At 38.8% G+C, this 22,500-nt stretch overlaps 4 protein-coding genes and 1 long non-coding RNA gene across 5 annotated transcripts in view; 2 read left to right on the top strand and 3 right to left on the bottom strand.

The window, feature by feature from the left end:
- The window catches only part of LOC122265183 (uncharacterized), a 6,814-nt gene extending 5,759 nt beyond the window's left edge, over positions 1-1,055 (top strand). The window contains exon 4 of the mRNA XM_043034339.2: positions 1-1,055. This exon is cut by the window's left edge and continues 110 nt beyond it. Coding sequence (XP_042890273.2) covers positions 1-1,021 — 1,021 coding nt within the window. The 3' untranslated portion in view covers positions 1,022-1,055.
- A 3,519-nt stretch (positions 1,056-4,574) lies between these two features.
- LOC147471446 (uncharacterized) lies at positions 4,575-7,213 on the bottom strand. The gene is made up of 5 exons (XM_086538818.1): positions 7,089-7,213; positions 6,794-6,895; positions 6,555-6,643; positions 5,462-6,413; positions 4,575-5,304 (listed from the first exon to the last, which is right to left on the bottom strand). The coding sequence occupies exons 1-5, from the start codon at positions 7,211-7,213 to the stop codon at positions 4,575-4,577; spliced, it is 1,998 nt and encodes a 665-aa protein (XP_086394944.1).
- Positions 7,214-11,429: 4,216 nt separating this feature from the next.
- On the bottom strand, positions 11,430-13,811 carry LOC147471445 (uncharacterized). The gene has a single exon (XM_086538817.1). It carries the CDS (start codon positions 13,809-13,811, stop codon positions 11,430-11,432), a length of 2,382 nt encoding a protein of 793 aa, XP_086394943.1.
- Positions 13,812-20,242: 6,431 nt separating this feature from the next.
- Positions 20,243-21,264, bottom strand: LOC122265185 (uncharacterized). Its single transcript, XR_006224283.2, has 2 exons — positions 20,530-21,264; positions 20,243-20,397 (listed from the first exon to the last, which is right to left on the bottom strand). It is a non-coding gene; the product is annotated as an uncharacterized LOC122265185 (long non-coding RNA).
- A 468-nt stretch (positions 21,265-21,732) lies between these two features.
- LOC122265184 (uncharacterized) overlaps positions 21,733-22,500 on the top strand; it is a 5,045-nt gene continuing 4,277 nt past the window's right edge. Inside the window, exon 1 of the mRNA XM_086538816.1 lies at positions 21,733-21,873. The gene's annotated coding sequence lies outside the window, so the exon portion shown is untranslated. The remainder of the gene's footprint in view (positions 21,874-22,500) is intronic.

Here is a 22,500-nt window from a genome sequence, read left to right as displayed (position 1 = left end):
CTCTTCATCTAATGGTGTATTAAGGGAAGATGTTCCAGGCTTTCCTCATATGTATTCGCTGTTCTTTGTCATTAATCATGCTATTACTGACGGCACTTCAAACGCTTACATTTGCGGCTTCCTCGTTCAGATCCTGGAAGATGTTTTGGCGGGAAAACCAATCAATGACACGGAACAGCTCGGGATTTTCGTATCAGATGAACGGACGAAGAAGGCAATGCAAGAACAGGTGGCAGTCATGAAGGGTGATCCCGAACTACAGAGTAACCTGGTGAAGGACTATCAAGTACTTAAAGGAAGGTACTCATTATTGAAAAGAGTTTTCAAGGGAGTTGGAGAGGAAAAGGCAAGGTCCGCAATTTTGACACGGGATTTAGACGCCGAAACTACCACTGCCTTTATCAAGCGGTGCCGAGCGGAGGGCGTCACCGTCAACTCTACTTTCACAGCTATATGTAACTTTGCGTTGGTGGACGTGCTAGTGTATGGAGGCCTCGAGCAGGACTCGTACAGTCTTCGCAGTGACCACATCCTCAACGCCCGTCGCTACTGGAATGGCGATACCTCTCAGTATCTTGGCTGTCATCTCACAGAACCGATGCACGTAATCGTCGAAATACCGCGAGATTTCAACGAAAGCTTCTGGGATTACGCAAGGCTGACAAACAAGGAGTTCCAAACGAAACTCAAAAGCGGTGCAGTGCTACTAAAAGAGGCAGTGAAAGAGCTCGTGTCAGAAAGCTCAGACTTCGACCCCTCGTTCGAGCTCGAATTCGGTATCTCCAACATGGGAGACATGACGAAGAAGGTGACCGAGGGCGGCGATCATGTGCAGGTAGTGCATGTCGTAAGAACTGGGGCCATGGACAAAGTGCCAATCCCGTGGGGTCATTTTCTGCACACATTTCGCGGACGTCTCACGGATACGCTTGTTTACAATACGTCGTTTATCACATCGCACATGGCTGAGCTATTTTCCGAGAGGATAATGCATTATATTTATGAATCACTTAGAATTTAAAGGTAACTTGATAAAAAAAAAATAATAATAATAACACGAAGCAAATGCAATGTGTGATAAACAACTTTTAGAAGTCTTTCCCTAACTAAAATATGGAGTATTCTAACAGGGCGATTTGTTATAGCAGTGCATTACACAATAAAGCTGTGTTGTCTTACAAATGTCATTTCTGTCTGTTCATTCAACTTTGAATTCTATGACAATACCAATCTGTATTAGAGAGAGAGGGAAATAAAAAGAGGTTAGGCAGAATTCACTGAGTATAATTAAAAAAACAAAACATTTTTTAATGGTCTCGCCTGGAATTAAATTGTTATCAGTACATATAACCTACATGAGATCTTGCTTTTAGTATTCCTTCAATTTCCTTGATGTGAAAGAAATTTGTAAATAAAACTAAGGTGAAAAACAAGAGATACGTTAAAATTAAAGCATGTAGACTGTCCGCTTCCATAAAATGTTGTAATTCCGTTTTTCTATTAGACTGCCTCGCCATTGTGACTGCACTAGATGCCTTTCACAGCACGGCCTAAGCGCGGTGATCACTGCCGAAATAAACTTTTATTGGTGTTATATACACAATGTCCCGCCAAACAGAATACTGTAAATGTGGTAATAAAATATGTTAGCACTTAAACAGAAACGTATATATTCACATGAAATACAGATCTCGTAAGGAAGACATTCGGTATACATCACGAACCGGACACCACCGCTTCCTCCCTCATCACCAGGAACTAGAAACTTGACTCCTTTGACCCACGCAACTTGCCAAGAGATGGCGCCACAGGAGGGAGTGGGAGGTCCTTGGGAGGCAGAAGGAGATGCATGGGGAAGGAGGCAGAAGTATTCTGAGTGATGGGAGGGAGTAGGAGGACTGGGGGTTCTGTAGTGGGAAGCTGTGATGAAAAAAGCTAAATGAAATATTGGCGCCGTGGTTTCTTACATCGGATCTGGAATGATCTAAGTTGGCACATTACATAAACCCGGTATTATTAGTGTATGTCTGAGTTTACATGGTAACGTTATGGATAATGGTAGTGATATCAGAGACATAGGAAATGGTGATTTTTCCCTTACACACACACACACGCACACACACACACAAAAGGAACCACAGTTATTCATTAAACGTTTATGCGTTTATGTAAATTGAAAAAGAATTTACTTAACCCAGCCCCATGCTACCATTTCCAGTAGGCCGTGCCTGGCTGCTTACTTTATGCATCACCAATACTTATTACCTAAATTAAGTTTATACTGGTATTCCTTCACAACTCATCAAACCAATGATGCTTTAGGAAGGCTTTAATGTCTAAAGCTGATTCAGTCTGAGCCCGCAGATATTACACCAACTCTGCCAAAAGTTAAGGAAATTTCACTTTATCTTCTGCATATTTTGATGTGCTAAAAAAATGTTCCATATTTCACAACGCTTGCAAGATAAAGACAAATACGAGGATCGGAGCATAGACACCAGACTGTCTCGGATGAAGGGTCTAGGGTTACGGGCATCACACGGAATCTGAAAAAAATATTCTATTAACGAATATATACTTATAAAATTAGAGACATAAATCATGCTTACAAATATTTTCCTGCTTCACAGTGGACAAATATACAAAATACTGAAGAGCAGTCTCAGGAGAAAATATTTGAGGGTAGATAAATAATAAGACTATCACATATACCAAATATATATATATATATATATATATATACATATGTATATATATGTATATATATATATATATATATATATATATATATATATATATATATATATATGTATATATATATATATATATATATATATATATATATATATATATGTATATATATATATATATATATATATATATATATATATATATATATATATATGTATATATGTATATATGTATATATGTATATATATATATATATGTATATATATGTATATATATATATATATGTATATATATATATATATATATATGTATATATGTATATATATATATATATATTGTAGTAGGTTTCTTAACTATTGATATTTTTTTTCTGTGCATATGTATCTTACACATTTATAATTGATTGAAGTTTAAGAAAATCTGTATTATGTTCTTTTCCATTTCATTTTTCATGTTAATTTATTCTTTTCATTTAAATTAATGATTATTTGTATTGGATATTTATCTTATTCTTATGGCAAAGGAAAGTGCTTGGAGTATAATAGAGATTTATTATAACAAATAAAAGAAAAATATATTGACACTGAATACAAATTTGACATTGGATGGTTACTGCAGTTCGGCGTGATTCTTCAGAAACTGCGAGTAGCTTTTGTTATGTTTTTCCAGATGATGTATATACAAAAAAAGGCTGAAAATAGTTTACAAATTAAACAAATATAATAAAGTTCAATGTAAAGTTATTCAGATTAACTTAGCACATACAGTTATATTTATATACATTTAACAAAAGAAAATTCCTCTCCTTGAGGAGACAACTCACGAGAGTGGTGGGTGGAAGGCGAGTGAGGACTCACCCTTGTTTAGAAGGTGTGAGGTCACTTCCCAATTACCCTCAGGCATCTAACCTTACCCGAAAAAGTCTGGCTACGCATGCTCGTTTGCGTAATCTCGTTAAGCATTCTATGGTTAGTTCGGCATTTCACCCCGTACATGATATGCATATACGACAAATCCACCGACAATGCCCCCTATTTAAGTTAATAATCGAGGATTTTAACTTTTACAGTTGGTGGCGTTACAATATTTACAAATCTATATAGGGCAGCGACTTAAGAAGTCAGCTCCAACATTATCTTTGCCCCGTATATATTCAATTGAGAAAGAATAGCATTGCAATGCCAAAGCCCAGCGCATTAGCCTACCGTTTGAATTCTTCATACTGAAGAGATAAGATAAAGGTTTCTGGTCTGTTTGTAGGATAAACTCCTTGCCATACAGGTAAACTCTGAATTTTTCTATGGCCCATACAATGGCCAGGCACTCTTTCTCGATGGTTGCATAGTTTACCTCACGGTCAAGCAATTTCCTACTTGCATAGGCAATGGGCATCTTACAACCATTCACATCTTGCAAGAGTACTGCTCCTACCCCCGTGTCACTGGCATCTGTACGAAGATAGAACATTTTAGACATATCTGGCAAGCAAAGTATTGGGTTAGACATTAAAGAACATTTTAAAGAATTGAAGCTGTCAGTCTGATGCTGCTTCCAATCAAGTTTGTTACTGCTATACTTTTTCAGCATTTCACTGAGGGGAGCTGCAGTACTCGCATAATTTTGTACAAACTTCATATAATAACCTGTAGTACCAAGAAAGGGTCTGAGTTGTTTTTTAGTTGTAGGTAAGGGCATAGCGTTAATAGCTTTCACCTTTTCGTCAAGTGGGGTGATATAGTTATGGCCCAGCAATACACCTAGGTATTTAATTTTTGGATAACCAAAGAAACATTTAGAAGGACTAACAGTCAGTCCGTGATCTCTTAGTCTAGTCAGCATTTGTTTCACACCGTGCAAATGTTCATTCCAGTCACTATTATGCACTACAATATTGTCAAAGTAACAATCCGTATTGGATAAACCACGAAAACCTTACGCATCAATCTAATAAACGTTGCACACGCAGTTTTCAATCCAAACGGCATTACCTTCCACTGCATTAATCCTCTGTGAGTGGCGAAAGAAGTGTAAATTCTACATGGTTTTGACAAGGGGATTTGCCAGTAACCCTTGCACAAATCTAATTCACTGAAATATACATCATTTGCAAATTTATTCAGAGCATCTTCAGTAGTGGGCATGGGTTCGGCGTCAAACTCAGATATACTATTAATGGCCCGGAAGTCAATACAAACTCGCCATGTCCCATCAGCCTTCTTAACCAGAACTACCGGTGAGCAATATGGGGACTCGGAGGGTTCTATAACACCGAGTTCTAACATCTTATCCACCTCCCTATTGAACTCATGACTTAAATGATGAGGGATAGGATATTGTTTCTTGTGCACAGGGACATCAGATGTCAATTTAATATTGTGCTCTATTGATGAAGTTATCCCTGGCTTATCACATATTACATCTTTGAAACGCTTTAGCAAAGTATGCATTTCTTCAGTCTGAATCGGAGATAACTTATCACTGATATTAGGTTTATCTCTATGATTGGTAATTACATCAAAGTAAACAGGTTCGCATGTTCCGTCCACTAGCAATTCATCTTCAACACAAATTTGGGCTATATTACATTCAGGTTTCATTTTAGTCATTTCACGTCTAAAATATTTTTTTTAACATATTTATATGATAGAGTTTCTCCTTCCCCTGCATCTTCACAACATAGTCAACACCATTTTCATGACACCTGATTACAGGGTACGGTCCACGCCACTGCATCACTAATTTATTGCTACATGTAGGCAACAAAACTAACACTTCATCTCCGACATATAATTTACGTACTTTAGTCTTTTTGTCATAGTATGCTTTGTAATTTCTACAGCTTATTTCAGCATATGATGCAGCTAGTTTGGCCGTTTCCTCTAATCGAGAACGGAGGTCAAGGACGTACTGGTAGGTTGTTTTTACCTCGTTATCAATGCCATCTTTTGACCATAGCTCGTGTAGTATACTCAATGGACCACGTACCTTACGCCCGTATAAAAGTTCAAAAGGGGAAAACTTTAAGCTGTCGTTAGGCGTCTCGCGGTAAGCAAATAATGCTGCGGGGATGTACCGATCCCAGTCTTTCGGATGTTCTGAGCAAAGCTTTTTGATGATGGATTTTAAAACACCATTAAGCCTTTCAACGGCGCCATTACAACATGCGTGGTATGGTGACGTGTACAAGGCTTTCACAGAGAGCAAACGATGAATTTCGCTCATTAGGTCAGATTTAAACTGGGAGCCGCGATCAGACATTATTTCCTTCGGTATGCCAATGCGAGAGAATATTTCGACTAAAGCTTCGGCAACAGTTATGGTGTCTATATTCTTAAGCGGTACCGCCTCAGGGTATCTAGTGGCGTAATCTATTAAAGTGAGAATATATTTATGTCCCCTTTCTGAACTTGGCGTGACTGGACCAACAATATCTATCGCTACACGAGAAAATGGCACTGATATGACGGGGATGTTCTTCATTGGCACCTTCCTTACGCTCCCTCTGGCTGAAAATTTCTGGCATTTAGGGCACGAACGGCAAAACCTTTTAATGTCGGCCCCGGCACCAGGCCAAAAGAAGTGATCAAAAATTTTACCAGATGTCTTACGGTGTGAGAAGTGGCCAGCTACAAGGGCATCGTGAGCTAGACGCATTACATCACTGCGATATTTCACGGGCACCACCAACTGTTTCCCTCCTATTTCATACTCATTCTGACTGGCTTTTTTTTTAAACACAAACTCCAAAAAAAAAAACCCTTTCCCCCCCTTTTTGGGGGGGGGGGGTGGGGTGTAAATCAATCCATCAATCATCTGGTAATTGACAGAGCGACTTTTTTTTTGTCTTACTCTTAACGATTCACCATTTGCAATTTTTATATTTTTGTCTCTTATAGATTTCAGACTGTTACAAGACTGCTGTTCTTTAACAATATCATCTTTAGTGATACTCCTATTCATGGAAAAAGGAAATCAGGGCAGGAAATAAAAGGAGAGAAGGAGAGTTGTAGATTTAGATAGATTCCCTTTCGAAGAGCGAGTTTGAACGTTAAGGGCTAGTTCCGCAAGATTAAAACCAGCATTTTCATCTTTACAGTCAGACATTGAATTAGAAGGGTTTTCCTTGTGTATTGCCTGACAATTGTTATGTGCCTTTACGTTATTAGTGACTGTATCATGCTGTGAGTCGTTACCATATGGCAATCTAAAGCCAGGAATGAGACCAATCAAACATCGGCAGACTTAATAGGAGCTGCGATGGCATTAATCATCGAACGCAGTAAAGAAATTTGCTTTGTATCAGACATCTCACTTTAGGAAACACACTCGGGACACCGAGTAAAAAAAAAAAAAAAAAAAAAAAAATAAAAAAAAAAAAAAAAAAAAAGAAATCGTACACCTTGGCAACTTGGTTCAACCTGAATCCAGATGGTACTAATTTTTCGTTTACTATTACACTCGAGCAACAAATTCCCGTGTCAGAACTACTCGAGCCCACACGGTTTTTCACAAAGTCTTCCATTAGGATCAGACAGGCTGTTTGGGGGGGGGGGGGGGGGGGGGGGGGGGGGGTTGGGGGGGGTTATTTGGGGGGGAGGGAGGTACAAGTTCTGCTCCAGACACAAAATTTACTTTAAAAGCAGTAGCTTTACTGGGTTTAGAATTCCGAGGATTGTCAGGGCACTGGGGACGAATATGACCGGATATCCCGCCGCCGTGACACTTCAGTGGTGGGTTGCTTCTGTATTTTCCCTTGGGATTGCAGGTTGGACGGACGCGCGGGGCTTAAGTGCTGGAGAGTTATGCGCGCCACGATAGCGATCTGCCGCATCTGCCATGTCATGTGAATCACTTTAGCCACGCTCTTTCAAGAATACCCTAAGGTCATAACCACAATTCATAAGGAGTTGGTCAGTAACAAGAAAATCACACAAGGATTCGTAATCTTTAGGGACTTTACTCATGCTTAGCCATCTTTCTAAATTAAGTTTCATCCTTACGATAAGCTGAACGTAGCTCTCTCTATCTCTGATTTTACTTTCTCTAAATTAAGGCGGTATGAATCGGCATCTACAGTGTAAGCCTTTAGCAAAGCGTCTTTCAGTTTGTTGTAGTCCTTAATACTTTCGTCTGGTAAAGATGTGTACACCTTCAACGCGCGACCTCGCAAGCACGAACCCAAGTACACGTAAAAAAAAAAAAAAGATAGTCTTGGGGGGGGGGTGTGGGGGAAGGTGTGGAGGCCCTCTTCCCTTCCACTTGTGAATCTCTGCTAAACTTTCGAATCGTTTTAAGTAATTACCCAATTCGTCATCTCCATCAGTAAAAATAGGCAGCCTAAGACCTTCAAAATATGGCAAATTGGTCTTATTACTTGCAACTTCTTGAATTTTATTCAAGTTTGATTGCGCGACTTGTAATTCATGCGCGCGTTGTTTCTCTGTTTCGCTTCAGCGCGCTGTTTGTCTGATTCAGCGGGTCTCTAATTCTAGTTTCCTTAGTTCCCGAGGGGGGGGGGGGGGGTCAAATTTTTCTGCTACCCTCTCTTCTCTAGCACGGGGGGGGGGGGGGGGGGGGGGGGGGGGGGGGGGGGGGGGGGGCCTCTTTCGTTTAACATCTGTTCCTTTCCAATTAGTTTTTTTTCTGCAGCTTCCCACTTAAACAAAGTAATCGAGCTCTTTCCAAGGGGGGGGGGGGATGAGGAGGGGGGGGGGGGGGGGGGGGGGGATTTCGCAGGAGTTCTGCATTATATCTTATTCGAAAACGTATCTAATGGGATTACAAGGCTTTTTAAAACCTAATAAATTAATCAAATGATTAGTTGGGAGATTAAGAGAATTTATTCAAAACCCCAGGAGAGTGGGGGGAGGGTGGAAAGAAATCTAGAAAAAAAAAAAGTTTCTAAAATATGACGTATCACAGTTCCAAGTCATTAACAGTTATATGTTCGACATACTGACGCCCAATTACGAGGAACCGTAAGCAATAATTCCTTATCCGTAAGGGCAAGTAATGTTGTAAATGAAAGCGAGGATAGCAACTTCGCAGTGTCTGGTTGCCTGCAGTATGCAAAGTGAAAAGAACGGCCCGTATATAGATTACACTTCAACTGAGTAAACTTTGCCACGACGAGCAGAAGAACAAAAAAAAATTAAAAGAATTCCACCCTCACCTTAATCTCGTCCTTTTCAGATGCCTGGGGTTTACAAAAATTTTAACTCATCCACACCAAACTATCAGTAAGCCCCTTTTTTTTTTTTAGCACTCAGGAAACGACTCTTCATTCACGTTATGGACATACGGAAGTCTGGAAATTTTAAAATCATTAATACTGGTTTTTGAGATTGTATGCAGGCCCAATTAATCCCCGGGAGCTATTTCAAAGAATAGTATTTCAACGCAAGATCTTTATATTGCCACAAGAATTTGATTATCCTACTCACTGTTTAGGGGGAGGCCACTATGTAGTACGCTTTCTTTAACTAATTGAGATATTTTTTTCGTGTATATGTATCATTACGAGACATTTATAATAAATTTAATGTAAAGTTATTCAGATTAACTTAGCACATACAATTATATTTATACACATTTAACAAAAGAAAATTCCTCTCCTTGAGGAGACAACTCACGAGAGTGGTGGGTGGAAGGCGAGTGAGGACTCACCTTGTTTAGAAGGTTGAGGTCACTTCCCAATTACCCTTACTTACCTTACCCGAAAAAGTCTTGCTACGGATGCTCGTTTGCGTAAGCTCGTTAAGCATTCTATGGTTAGTTCGACATTTCACCCTGTAAATGATATATATAGACAATACGACAATCACCCTATTCAAGTTAATAATCGAGGATTTTAACTTTTACAATTGGTGGCGTTACAATATTTACAAATCTATATAGGGCAGCGACTTAAGAAGTCAGCTCCAATATTATCTTTGCCCCTTATATATTCAATTGAGAAAGAATAGCATTGCAATGCCAAAGCCCAGCGCATTAGCCTACCGTTTGAATTCTTCATACTGAAGAGATAAGATAAAGGTTTCTGGTCTGTTTGTAGGATAAACTCCTTGCCATACAGGTAAATTCTGTTTTTCTATGGCCCATACAATGGCCAGGCACTCTTTCTCGATGGTTGCATAGTTTACCTCACGGTCAAGCAATTTCCTACTTGCATAGGCAATGGGCATCTTACAACCATTCACATCTTGCAAGAGTACTGCTCCTGTGTCACTGGCATCTGTACGAAGATAGAAAATTTTAGACATATCTGGCAAGCAATGTATTGGGTTAGACATTAAAGAACATTTTAAAGAATTGAAGCTGTCAATCTGATGCTACTTCCAATCAAGTTTGTTACTGCTATACTTTTTCAGCCTTTCACTGAGGGGAGCTGCAGTACTCGTATAATTTTGTACAAACTTCATATAATAAGCTGTAGTACCAAGAAAGGATCTGAGTTGTTTTTTAGTTGTAGGAAAAGGCATAGCGTTAATAACTTTCACCTTTTCGTCAAGTGGGGTGATATAGCAACACACCTAGGTATTTAATTTTTTGATAACCAAAGAAACATTTAGAAGGACTAACAGTCAGTCCGTGATCTCTTAGTCTAGTCAGCACTTGTTTCACACCGTGCAAATGTTCATTCCAGTCACTATTATGCACTACAATATTATCAAAGTAACAATCCGTATTGGATAAATCACGTAAAGCCTTACGCATCAATCTAATAAACGTTGCACACGCAGTTTTCAATCCAAACCGCATTACCTTCCACTGCATTAATCCTCTGTGAGTGGCGAAAGAAGTGTAAATTCTACATTGCTTTGACAAGGGGATTTGCCAGTAACCCTTGCACAAATCTAATTCACTGAAATATACATCATTTACAAATTTATTCAGAGCATCTTCAGTAGTGGGCATGGGTTCGGCGTCAAACTCAGATATATTATTAATGGCCCGGAAGTCAATACAAACTCGCCATGTCCTATCAGCCTTCTTAACCAGAACTACCGGTGAGCAATATGGGGACTCGGAGGGTTCTATAACACCGTGTTCTATCATCTGATCTACCTCCTTATTGAACTCATGACTTAAATGATGAGGGATAGGATATTGTTTCTTGTGCACAGGGACATCAGATGTCAAATTAATCTTGTGCTCTATTGATGAAGTTATCCCTGGCTTATCACATATTACATCTTTGAAACGCTTTAGAAAAGTGTGCATTTCTTCAGTCTGAATCGGAGATAACTTATCATTGATATTAGGTTTATCATTATGATTGGTAATTATATCAAAGTAAACAGGTTCGCATGTTCCGTCCACTAGCAATTCCTCTTTAACACAAATTTGGGCTACTTTACATTCATGTTTCTTTTTTGTCATTTCACGTCTAAATATTTTTTTTAACATATTTATATGATAGAGTTTCTCTTCGCCTGGGCATCTTCACAACTAGTCAACCCATTTTCTGACACTGATTAAGGGTACGGTCCACGCCACTCCTACTAATTTATTGTACATTGTAGGCAAAAAAACTAACACTTCATCTCCGACATATAATTTACGTACTTTAGTCTTTTTGTCATAGTATGCTTTGTAATTTCTACAAGCTATTTCAGCATATGATGCAGCTAGTTTGGCCGTTTCCTCTAATCGAGAACGGAGGTCAAGGACGTACTGGTAGGTTGTTTTTACCTCGTTATCAATGCCATCTTTTGACCATAGCTCGTGTAGTATACTCAATGGACCACGTACCTTACGCCCGTATAAAAGTTCAAAAGGGGAAAGCTGTCGTTAGGCGTCTCGCGGTAAGCAAATAATGCTGCGGGGATGTACCGATCCCAGTCTTTCGGATGTTCTGAGCAAAGCTTTTTGATGATGGATTTTAAAACACCATTAAGCCTTTCAACGGCGCCATTACAACATGCGTGGTATGGTGACGTGTACAAGGCTTTCACAGAGAGCAAACGATGAATTTCGCTCATTAGGTCAGATTTAAACTGGGAGCCGCGATCAGACATTATTTCCTTCGGTATGCCAATGCGAGAGAATATTTCGACTAAAGCTTCGGCAACAGTTATGGTGTCTATATTCTTAAGCGGTACCGCCTCAGGGTATCTAGTGGCGTAATCTATTAAAGTGAGAATATATTTATGTCCCCTTTCTGAACTTGGCGTGACTGGACCAACAATATCTATCGCTACACGAGAAAATGGCACTGATATGACGGGGATGTTCTTCATTGGCACCTTCCTTACGCTCCCTCTGGCTGAAAATTTCTGGCATTTAGGGCACGAACGGCAAAACCTTTTAATGTCGGCCCCGGCACCAGGCCAAAAGAAGTGATCAAAAATTTTACTAGATGTCTTACGGTGTGAGAAGTGGCCAGCTACAAGGGCTTCGTGAGCAAGGCGCATTACATCACTGCGATATTTCACGGGCACCACCAACTGTTTCCCTCCTATTTCATACTCATTCCGACTGGCTACACAAACTCTGTAAATCAATCCATCAATCATCTGGTAATTGACAGAGCGACTCTTACTCTTAACAGATTCACCATTTGCAATTTTGTCTCTTATAGAAATCAGACTGTTACAAGACTGTTGTTCTTTAACAATATCATCTTTAGTGATACTCCTATTCAGGAAATCAGGGCAGGAAAGAGTTGTAGATTTAGATAGATTCCCTTTCGAAGAGCGAGTTTGAACGTTAAGGGCTAGTTCCGCAAGCTTAACACCAGTATTTTCATCTTTATAATCAGAAATTGAATTAGAAGGGTTTTCCTTGTGTATTGCCTGACAATTGTTATGTGCCTTTACGTTATTAGTGACTGTATCATGCTGTGAGTCGTTACCATATGGAAATCTAACGCCAGGAATGAGACCAATTAAAACATCGGCAAACTTAATAGGAGCTGCGATGGCATTAATCCATCCAGTAAAGAATTTGCTTTGTATCAGACATCTCACTTTAGGAAACACACTCGGGACACCGAGGAAATCGTACACCTTAGCAACTTGGTTAAGCCTGAATCTAGATGGTACCAATTTTTCGTTTACTATTACACTAGAGCAACCCGTGTCCAGAACTACTCGAGCCGGTTTTTCACAAAGTCTTCCATTAGGATCAGACAGGCTGTTTGGAGGTACAAGTTCTGCTTCAAACACAAAATTTACTTTAGAAGCAATAGCTTTATTGGGTTTAAAATTACGAGGATTGTCAGGGCACTGGGGACGTATATGACCGGATTTTCCGCAGCCGTGACACTTCACTTCTGTATTTTCCCTTGGGATTGCAGGTTTGACGGACGCGCGGGACTTAATTTCTCGATAATTATGCGCGCCACGATAGCGATCTGCCGCTTCTGCCATGTCATGTGAATCACTAAAGCCACGCTCTTTCAAGAATACCCTAAGGTCATAACCACAGTTCATAAGGAGTTGGTCAGTAATAAGAAAATCACACAAGGATTCGTAATCTTTAGGGACTTTGCTCATGCTTAGCCATCTTTCTAAATTAAGTTTCATCCTTACGATAAGCTGAACGTAGCTCTCTCTATCTTTGATTTTACTTTCTCTAAATTTACGGCGGTATGAATCGGCATCTATAGTGTAAGCCTTTAGCAAAGCGTCTTTCAGTTTATTGTAGTCCTTAATACTTTCGTCTGGTAAAGATGTGTACACCTTCAACGCGCGACCTCGCAAGCACGAACCCAAGTACACGTGATAGTCTTCCCTCTTCCACTTGTGAATCTCTGCTAATCTTTCGAATCGTTGTAAATAACTATCCAATTCGTCATCTTCATCAGTAAAAATAGGCAGCCTAAGACCTTCAAAATATGGTAAATTTGTCTTATTACTCGAGACTTCTTGAATTTTATTCAAGTTTGATTGCGCGAGTAGCAATTCATGCGCGCGTTGTTTCTCTGCTTCAGCGCGCTGTTTGTCTGATTCAGCGGTCTCTAATTCTAGTTTCCTTAGTTCCCGATCTGCTACCCTCTCTTCTCTATCAGCTCTTTCCTTTAACATCTCCTGTTCCTTTACAATTAGCTTTTCTGCAGCTTCGCCACTTAAACCAAGTGCTCGAGCTCTTTCCAAGATTTCTAGGAGTTCTGCCATTATATCTTATTCGAAAACGTATCTAATGGGATTACAAGGCTTTTTAAAACCTAATAAATTATCAAATATAGTTGGGAGATTAAGAGAATTTATTCAAACCCCCAAGAACTAGAAAAAAAAAAGTTTCTAAAATATGACGTACCACAGTTCCAACATTAACAGTTATATGTCGACAACTGATCGCCCAATTACGAGGAACCGTAAGCAATAATTCCTTATCCGTAATGCAAGTAATGTGTAAATGAAGCGAGATACAACTTCCAGTGTCTGTTGCCGCAGTATGCAAAGTGAAAAGAACGGCCCGTTATAGATTAACTTAACTGAGTACAACTTTGCCACGACACAGAAGAAAAAAAAAGAAAAGAATTCCACCTCACCTTAATCTCCCTTTCAGATGCCTGCCTGGGGTTTACAATAATTTTACTCACCACACCACTATCGTAGTAGGTTTCGTAACTATTGATATTTTTTTCTGTGCAATGTATCTTATCCATCATTTATAAGTTGATTGGAAGTTTAAGAAAATCTGTATTATGTTCTTTTCCTTTCATTTTGCCATTAATTTTTCTTTGTCATTTAAATTAAGGTGATTAATTGTATTGGATATTTTTCTTATTCGTATGGCAAAGGAATAGTGCTTTGGAGTAATAAATAGAGATTTAGTTATAACAAATAAAAGAAAAATATATTGACACTGAATACAAAGTTGACATTGGATGGTTACTGCAGTTCGGCGTGATTGTCTTCAGAAACTGCGAGTAGCTTTTGTTTTCATGTTTTTCCAGATGATGTATATACAGAAAAAACTTGTGCTCTGAAAATGAGATTTACATAATTAAACAAATATAATAAAGTTCAATGGAAAGTTATTCAGATTAACTTAGCACATACAGTTAGATTTATATACATTTAACCAAAAAGAAATTCCTCTCCTTGAGAGACAACTCACGAGAGTGGTGGTGGAAGGCGAGTGAGGACTCCTCACCCTTGTTTAGAAAGGTGTTAGAGGTCACTTCCCAATTACCCTCAGGCATCTAACCCTTACCCGAAAAAGTCTGGCTACGCATGCTCGTTTTGCGTAATCGTATCGTTAACGGCATTCTATGGTTAGTTTTCGGCATTTCCACCCTGGAACGTTGTACATGATATGCATATACGACAAATCCACCGACAATGCCCCCTATTTAAGTTAAATAATCGAGGATTTTAACTTTTTACAGTTGGTGGCGTTACAATATTTACACAATCTATATAGTGGCAGCGACTTAAGAAGTCAGCTCCAACATTATCTTTTCTTTGCCCCTATATACTTCAATTGAAAGAAAGAATAGCATTGCAATGCCAAAGCCCCAGCGCTGTTTTAGCCCTACCGTTTGAATTCTTCATACTGGAAGAGATAAGATAAAGGTTTCTGGTCTGTTTTGTAAGGATTAAACTCCTTGCCATACAGGGTAAACTCGGATGTATTTTTCTAATGGCCCATACAATGGCCAGGCACTCTTTCTCGATGGTTGCATAGTTTACCTCACGGGTCAAGCAATTTCCTACTTGCATAGAATGGGCTTCTTACACATACCATTTCACACGTGCAAGAAGGTACTGCTCCTACCACACCCGTGTCACTGGCATCTGTACGAAGATAGAACATTTTAGACATATCTGGCATGCAAAGTATTGGGTTAGGACATTAAAGAACATTTTAAAGAATTGAAGCTGTTCCAGTCCTGATGCTGCTTCCAATCAAGTTTGTTACTGCTATACTTTTTCAGCATTTCACTGAGGGGAGCTGCAGTACTCGCATACATTTTTGTACAAACTTCATATAATTATCCTTAGTACCAAGAAAGGATCTGAGTTTGTATGGTTGTTTTGTAGTTGTAGGTAAGGGCATAGCGTTAATTAGCTTTCACCTTTTTCGTCAAGTGGGGTGATATAGTTTATGGACCCCCCCAGCAATACACCTAGGTATTTAATTTTTGGAGAACCAAAGAAACATTTAGAAGGACTAAACAGTCAGTCCGTGATCTCTTAGTCTAGTCAGCACTTGTTTCACACCGTGCATAATGTTCATTCCTGTCACTTATTTATGCTCTACAATATTGTCAAAGTATCAAGCCGTATTGTGATAAACCACGTAAAACCGTACGCATCAAATCTAATTAACGTTGCAACACGCAGTTTTTCAATCCTAACGGGCCATTAGCCTTCCCACTGCATTAATCCTCTTGTGAGGGCGAAAGAAGTGTAAATTCTACATGGTTTTGACAAGGGGATTTGCATTTTGTAACCCTTGCACTTATCTAATTCACTGAAATATACATCATGGCAAAATTATATTCAGAGAGCATCTTCAGTAGTGGGCATGGGGTTCGCGTCAAACTCAGATATACTATTAATGGCCCGGAAGTCAATACAAAAATCTCGCCATGTCCCCATCAGCCTTCTTAAACCAGAACTACCGGTGTGCAATATGTATGCGGGGACTCTGTCAAGGGTTTCTATAACACCGCGTTCTAACATCTTCTCCACCTCCCTATTGAACTCAAGACTTAAATGATGAGGGATAGGATATTGTTTCTTGTGCACAGGGACATCAGATGTCAATTTAATATTGTGCTCTATTGATGAAGTTATCCCTGGCTTATCACATATTACATCTTTGAAACGCTTTAGCAAAGTATGCATTTCTTCAGTCTGAATCGGAGATAACTTATCACTGATATTAGGTTTATCTCTATGATTGGTAATTACATCAAAGTAAACAGGTTCGCATGTTCCGTCCACTAGCAATTCATCTTCAACACAAATTTGGGCTATATTACATTCAGGTTTCATTTTAGTCATTTCACGTCTAAAATATTTTTTTAATATATTTATATGATAGAGTTTCTCCTTCCCCTGCATCTTCACAACATAGTCAACACCATTTTCATGACACCTGATTACAGGGTACGGTCCACGCCACTGCATCACTAATTTATTGCTACATGTAGGCAACAAAACTAGCACTTCATCTCCGACATATAATTTACGTACTTTAGTCTTTTTGTCATAGTATGCTTTGTAATTTCTACAGCTTATTTCAGCATATGATGCAGCTAGTTTGGCCGTTTCCTCTAATCGAGAACGGAGGTCAAGGACGTACTGGTAGGTTGTTTTTACCTCGTTATCAATGCCATCTTTTGACCATAATTCGTGTAGTATACTCAATGGACCACGTACCTTACGCCCGTATAAAAGTTCAAAAGGGGAAAACTTTAAGCTGTCGTTAGGCGTCTCGCGGTAAGCAAATAATGCTGCGGGGATGTACCGATCCCAGTCTTTCGGATGTTCTGAGCAAAGCTTTTTGATGATGGATTTTAAAACACCATTAAGCCTTTCAACGGCGCCATTACAACATGCGTGGTATGGTGACGTGTACAAGGCTTTCACAGAGAGCAAACGATGAATTTCGCTCATTAGGTCAGATTTAAACTGGGAGCCGCGATCAGACATTATTTCCTTCGGTATGCCAATGCGAGAGAATATTTCGACTAAAGCTTCGGCAACAGTTATGGTGTCTATATTCTTAAGCGGTACCGCCTCAGGGTATCTAGTGGCGTAATCTATTAAAGTGAGAATATATTTATGTCCCCTTTCTGAACTTGGCGTGACTGGACCAACAATATCTATCGCTACACGAGAAAATGGCACTGATATGACGGGGATGTTCTTCATTGGCACCTTCCTTACGCTCCCTCTGGCTGAAAATTTCTGGCATTTAGGGCACGAACGGCAAAACCTTTTAATGTCGGCCCCGGCACCAGGCCAAAAGAAGTGATCAAAAATTTTACTAGATGTCTTACGGTGTGAGAAGTGGCCAGCTACAAGGGCTTCGTGAGCAAGGTGCATTACATCACTGCGATATTTCACGGGCACCACCAACTGTTTCCCTCCTATTTCATACTCATTCTGACTGGCTACACAAACTCTGTAAATCAATCCATCAATCATCTGGTAATTGACAGAGCGACTCTTACTCTTAACAGATTCACCATTTGCAATTTTGTCTCTTATAGATTTCAGACTGTTACTAGACTGTTGTTCTTTAACAATATCATCTTTAGTGATACTCCTATTCAGGAAATCAGGGCAGGAAAGAGTTGTAGATTTAGATAGATTTCCCTTTCGAAGAGCGAGTTTGAACGTTAAGGGCTAGTGCCGCAAGCTTAAAACCAGTATTTTCATCTTTATAATCAGAAATTGAATTACATGTGAAGAAACAAAGGTTTCCCTTGTTACATCAACCCTGTATTGGGCCCCCCTGATAAATAAAAAATTGTTATGTGCCTTTACGTTATTAGTGACTGTATCATGCTGTGAGTCGTTACCATATGGAAATCTAACGCCAGGAATGAGACCAATTAAAACATCGGCAAACTTAATAGGAGCTGCGATGGCATTAATCCATCCAGTAAAGAATTTGCTTTGTATCAGACATCTCACTTTAGGAAAACACACTCGGGACACCGAGGAAATCGTACCTTAGCAACTTGGCTAAGCCTGAATCTAGATGGTACCAATTTTTCGTTTACTATTACACTAGAGCAACCCGTGTCCAGAACTACTCGAGCCGGTTTTTCACAAAGTCTTCCATTAGGATTCAGACAGCTGTTTGGAGAACAAGTTCTGCTTCAAACACAAAATTTACTTTAGAAGGGCAATACTTTATTGGGTTTAAAATTACGAGGATTGTCAGGGCATCTGGGGACGTATATGACCGGAGATTTCCGCAGCCGTGACACTTCACTTCTGTATTTTTTTCCCTTGGGATTGCAGGTTTGTCAGGACGCGCGGGACGTAATTTCTCGATAATTAATGCGCGCCACGATAGCGATCTGGATCTCCGCTTCTGCCATGTCATGTAATCACTAAAGCCACGCTCTTTCAAGAATACCCTAAGGTCATAACCACAGTTCATAAGGAGTTGGTCAGTAATAAGAAAATCACACAAGGATTCGTAATCTTTAGGGACTTTGCTCATGCATAGCCATCTTTCTAAATAGTTTCATCCTTACGATAAGCTGAACGTAGCTCTCTCTATCTTTGATTTTACTTTCTCTAAATTTACGGCGGTATGAATCGCATCTATATGTAACCTTTAGCAAAGCTCTTTCAGTTTATTGTAGTCCTTAATACTTTCGTCTGGTAAAGATGTGTACACCTTCAACGCGCGACCTCGCAAGCACGAACCCAAGTACACGTGATAGTCTTCCCTCTTCCACTTGTGAATCTCTGCTAATCTTTCGAATCGTTGTAAATAACTATCCAATTCGTCATCTTCATCAGTAAAAATAGGCAGCCTAAGACCTTCAAAATATGGTAAATTTGTCTTATTACTCGAGACTTCTTGAATTTTATTCAAGTTTGATTGCGCGAGTAGCAATTCATGCGCGCGTTGTTTCTCTGCTTCAGCGCGCTGTTTGTCTGCTTCAGCGGTCTCTAATTCTAGTTTCCTTAGTTCCCGATCTGCTACCCTCTCTTCTCTATCAGCTCTTTCCTTTAACATCTCCTGTTCCTTTACAATTAGCTTTTCTGCAGCTTCGCCACTTAAACCAAGTGCTCGAGCTCTTTCCAAGATTTCTAGGAGTTCTGCCATTATATCTTATTCGAAAACGTATCTAATGGGATTACAAGGCTTTTTAAAACCTAATAAATTATCAAATATAGTTGGGAGATTAAGAGAATTTATTCAAACCCCCAAGAACTAGAAAAAAAAAAAGTTTCTAAAATATGACGTACCACAGTTCCAACATTAACAGTTATATGTCGACAACTGATCGCCCAATTACGAGGAACCGTAAGCAATAATTCCTTATCCGTAATGCAAGTAATGTGTAAATGAAGCGAGATACAGCTTCAAGGTGTCTGTTGTCGCAGTATGCAAAGTGAAAAGAACGGCCCGTTGCAGATTAACTTAACTGAGTACAACTTTGCCACGACACAGAAGAAGTAAGAAGAATATTCCACCTCACCTTAATCTCCCTTTTAATTCACCACACCACTATCGTAAGCTTTACACCAGGGAACAACTTTACGCGTTATGGAATACTAGTCTGGAAATTTTGAAATCATTAATACAGGTTTTGGAGGATATACGGCCCAATGAACAAGGCTATTTCAAAAGTAATATTTCAACCGAGATCTTTATATTGCCACAAGAATTTGATGAATATCCTACTCACTGCGCCACTTGTAGTAGGTTTCTTAACTATTGATATTTTTTTCGTGTATATGTATCTTACACATTTATAATTGATTGAAGTTTAAGAAAATCTGTATTATGTTCTTTTCCATTTCATTTTTCATGTTAATTTATTCTTTTCATTTAAATTAATGATTATTTGTATTGGATATTTATCTTATTCTTATGGCAAAGGAAAGTGCTTGGAGTATAATAGAGATTTATTATAACAAATAAAAGAAAAATATATTGACACTGAATACAAATTTGACATTGGATGGTTACTGCAGTTCGGCGTGATTCTTCAGAAACTGCGAGTAGCTTTTGTTATGTTTTTCCAGATGATGTATATACAAAAAAAGGCTGAAAATAGTTTACAAATTAAACAAATATAATAAAGTTCAATGTAAAGTTATTCAGATTAACTTAGCACATACAGTTATATTTATATACATTTAACAAAAGAAAATTCCTCTCCTTGAGGAGACAACTCACGAGAGTGGTGGGTGGAAGGCGAGTGAGGACTCACCCTTGTTTAGAAGGTGTGAGGTCACTTCCCAATTACCCTCAGGCATCTAACCTTACCCGAAAAAGTCTGGCTACGCATGCTCGTTTGCGTAAGCTCGTTAAGCATTCTATGGTTAGTTCGGCATTTCACCCCGTACATGATATGCATATACGACAAATCCACCGACATATATATATATATATATATATATATATATATATATATATATATATATATATATATATATATATATATATATATAGGCATTCTTCTCTAATAATATCTGTGTGGAACAGAGAAGTCAGTTGGTCTTAAGGAATTATTCATTTTTCCTACATAACTGCTCCTAGTATCTACTTGATGGGAATTAGTATCAAAATCATGTTGATTTCAGTGGGAAATGCGCCTTTGCTGTGTTGTATTAGTCTTCGTTGTGGATGTTAAGAGAACAGAAATTCTTGAGAACTTTATAAAGCACATGTTTTATGAAGCATTATTAGTTACCAAAACTTGTATGACTATTATTAGGGGAAAAACATTTTGCTTTAATTAGAAAACAAACAAACTTGAACGAACGTTTTACAGGGCAAACACACAAACCCACCCAATAAACTACGAATGCAATTGCACAAACAAAGTGTGAGAGAGAGAAAAAAAAGGAAAATAAATGTCTCGATACATCTAGCAACCCTTCCAAGGTCACGTCTAACATCTTCAAGGATCATGTTTGTGGTTTTTTCGATAAGGAGATTTTTTTTTTTTTTGGGTTCACCTTTCAAACATGTTGTTTTTCTGCGCCTTTAGTTTGTACGTGCACTGTTGTTACTCAGTCTACTTGCGACATGTTTTTTTAACCTTTGGATCGGAATTCCAGGAAAATATTAGGGGGATTTACTTGCATTTCTTAATGTAACAAAAGGATACGCAATTCGCTTTAAAAAATAATGTCCATTTAATTTTTGCTGTACGTAAATTGTACGTTACTAACCGGCATTTCTTAGAAATGCATTATATATTAAACATGCATACAACGCGTCCTCGTACGCACACACACACACACACACACACACACACACACACACACACACACACACACACACACAACCACGCCAATACATGCATACTCTCAGATATTCTTTCCACCTTCGTTCATTCACATCACTGCTCATTGCTCAGTCCCTCATATCAGCAAAGGCTTCAGAATCTGACAAAGACCGATACCTTCAGAAAAACGCGAGGAAGATTGTCAATGCCTTCACCCTGAAGCGAAGGATCAGTCAGTGTTACCCTGGCTGCTGTTGAAGGAAGACTTATTAACGAAAGCTGAGCAGGTAGGTATGAAGGCTCTTTTAATTCTTTGTTAGATTTTTATGATTATCTCATCATGGCTGCTCGCACTCCCCATCATGTTTACTGTTATTACTACTATCAGATAAGGTTGATTATTGATATATTTTTCGTTATCCATATCACTATTATCATGATTTTCATAATGATAACTCTTGCTATTGTCAACACTAATAGCACCATCACCATTACTATCACAATGATCATAACTATTATCATCATGATCATCACCATACCATGCCACGTTAGCTCAGATGAAGTTAAGATACAGTGTTATCTGATGTAGTGTTAGTGGCGTCAATGGTGATTATTTTCTCTAAATATAAAATAGGTGAAAAAATGTGTGGGTGGCACAACTTGCATCAAGAAAGTTGCAGGGAATTCTAGATTTATCAAAAATGTTGCATAGGGCGGAAAGCTAGGAATTTGGTAGATACAGTACTGAAATGTAGTTTTTGTCTTTTGTGAGACAATAAAGACATGGTAATATAAAGACATGGTAATATTTAGGTACTACAAATAATTGCTATCATGTAAGGCTTTTTTCAATAACGCTGATTTATTGTGTGTAAATTATAATAATAAAATATGTGAATTGCGGATAAAGGCAA

The sequence above is a fragment of the Penaeus japonicus genome, unplaced genomic scaffold (genome assembly GCF_977035675.1).
Source record: "Penaeus japonicus unplaced genomic scaffold, GWHDUDI00000001_assembly GWHDUDI00000008, whole genome shotgun sequence".
NCBI lineage: Eukaryota > Metazoa > Arthropoda > Malacostraca > Decapoda > Penaeidae > Penaeus > Penaeus japonicus.
Note: the sequence above shows the minus strand (reverse complement) of the source record. Positions and strands in the feature narration are given on the sequence as shown.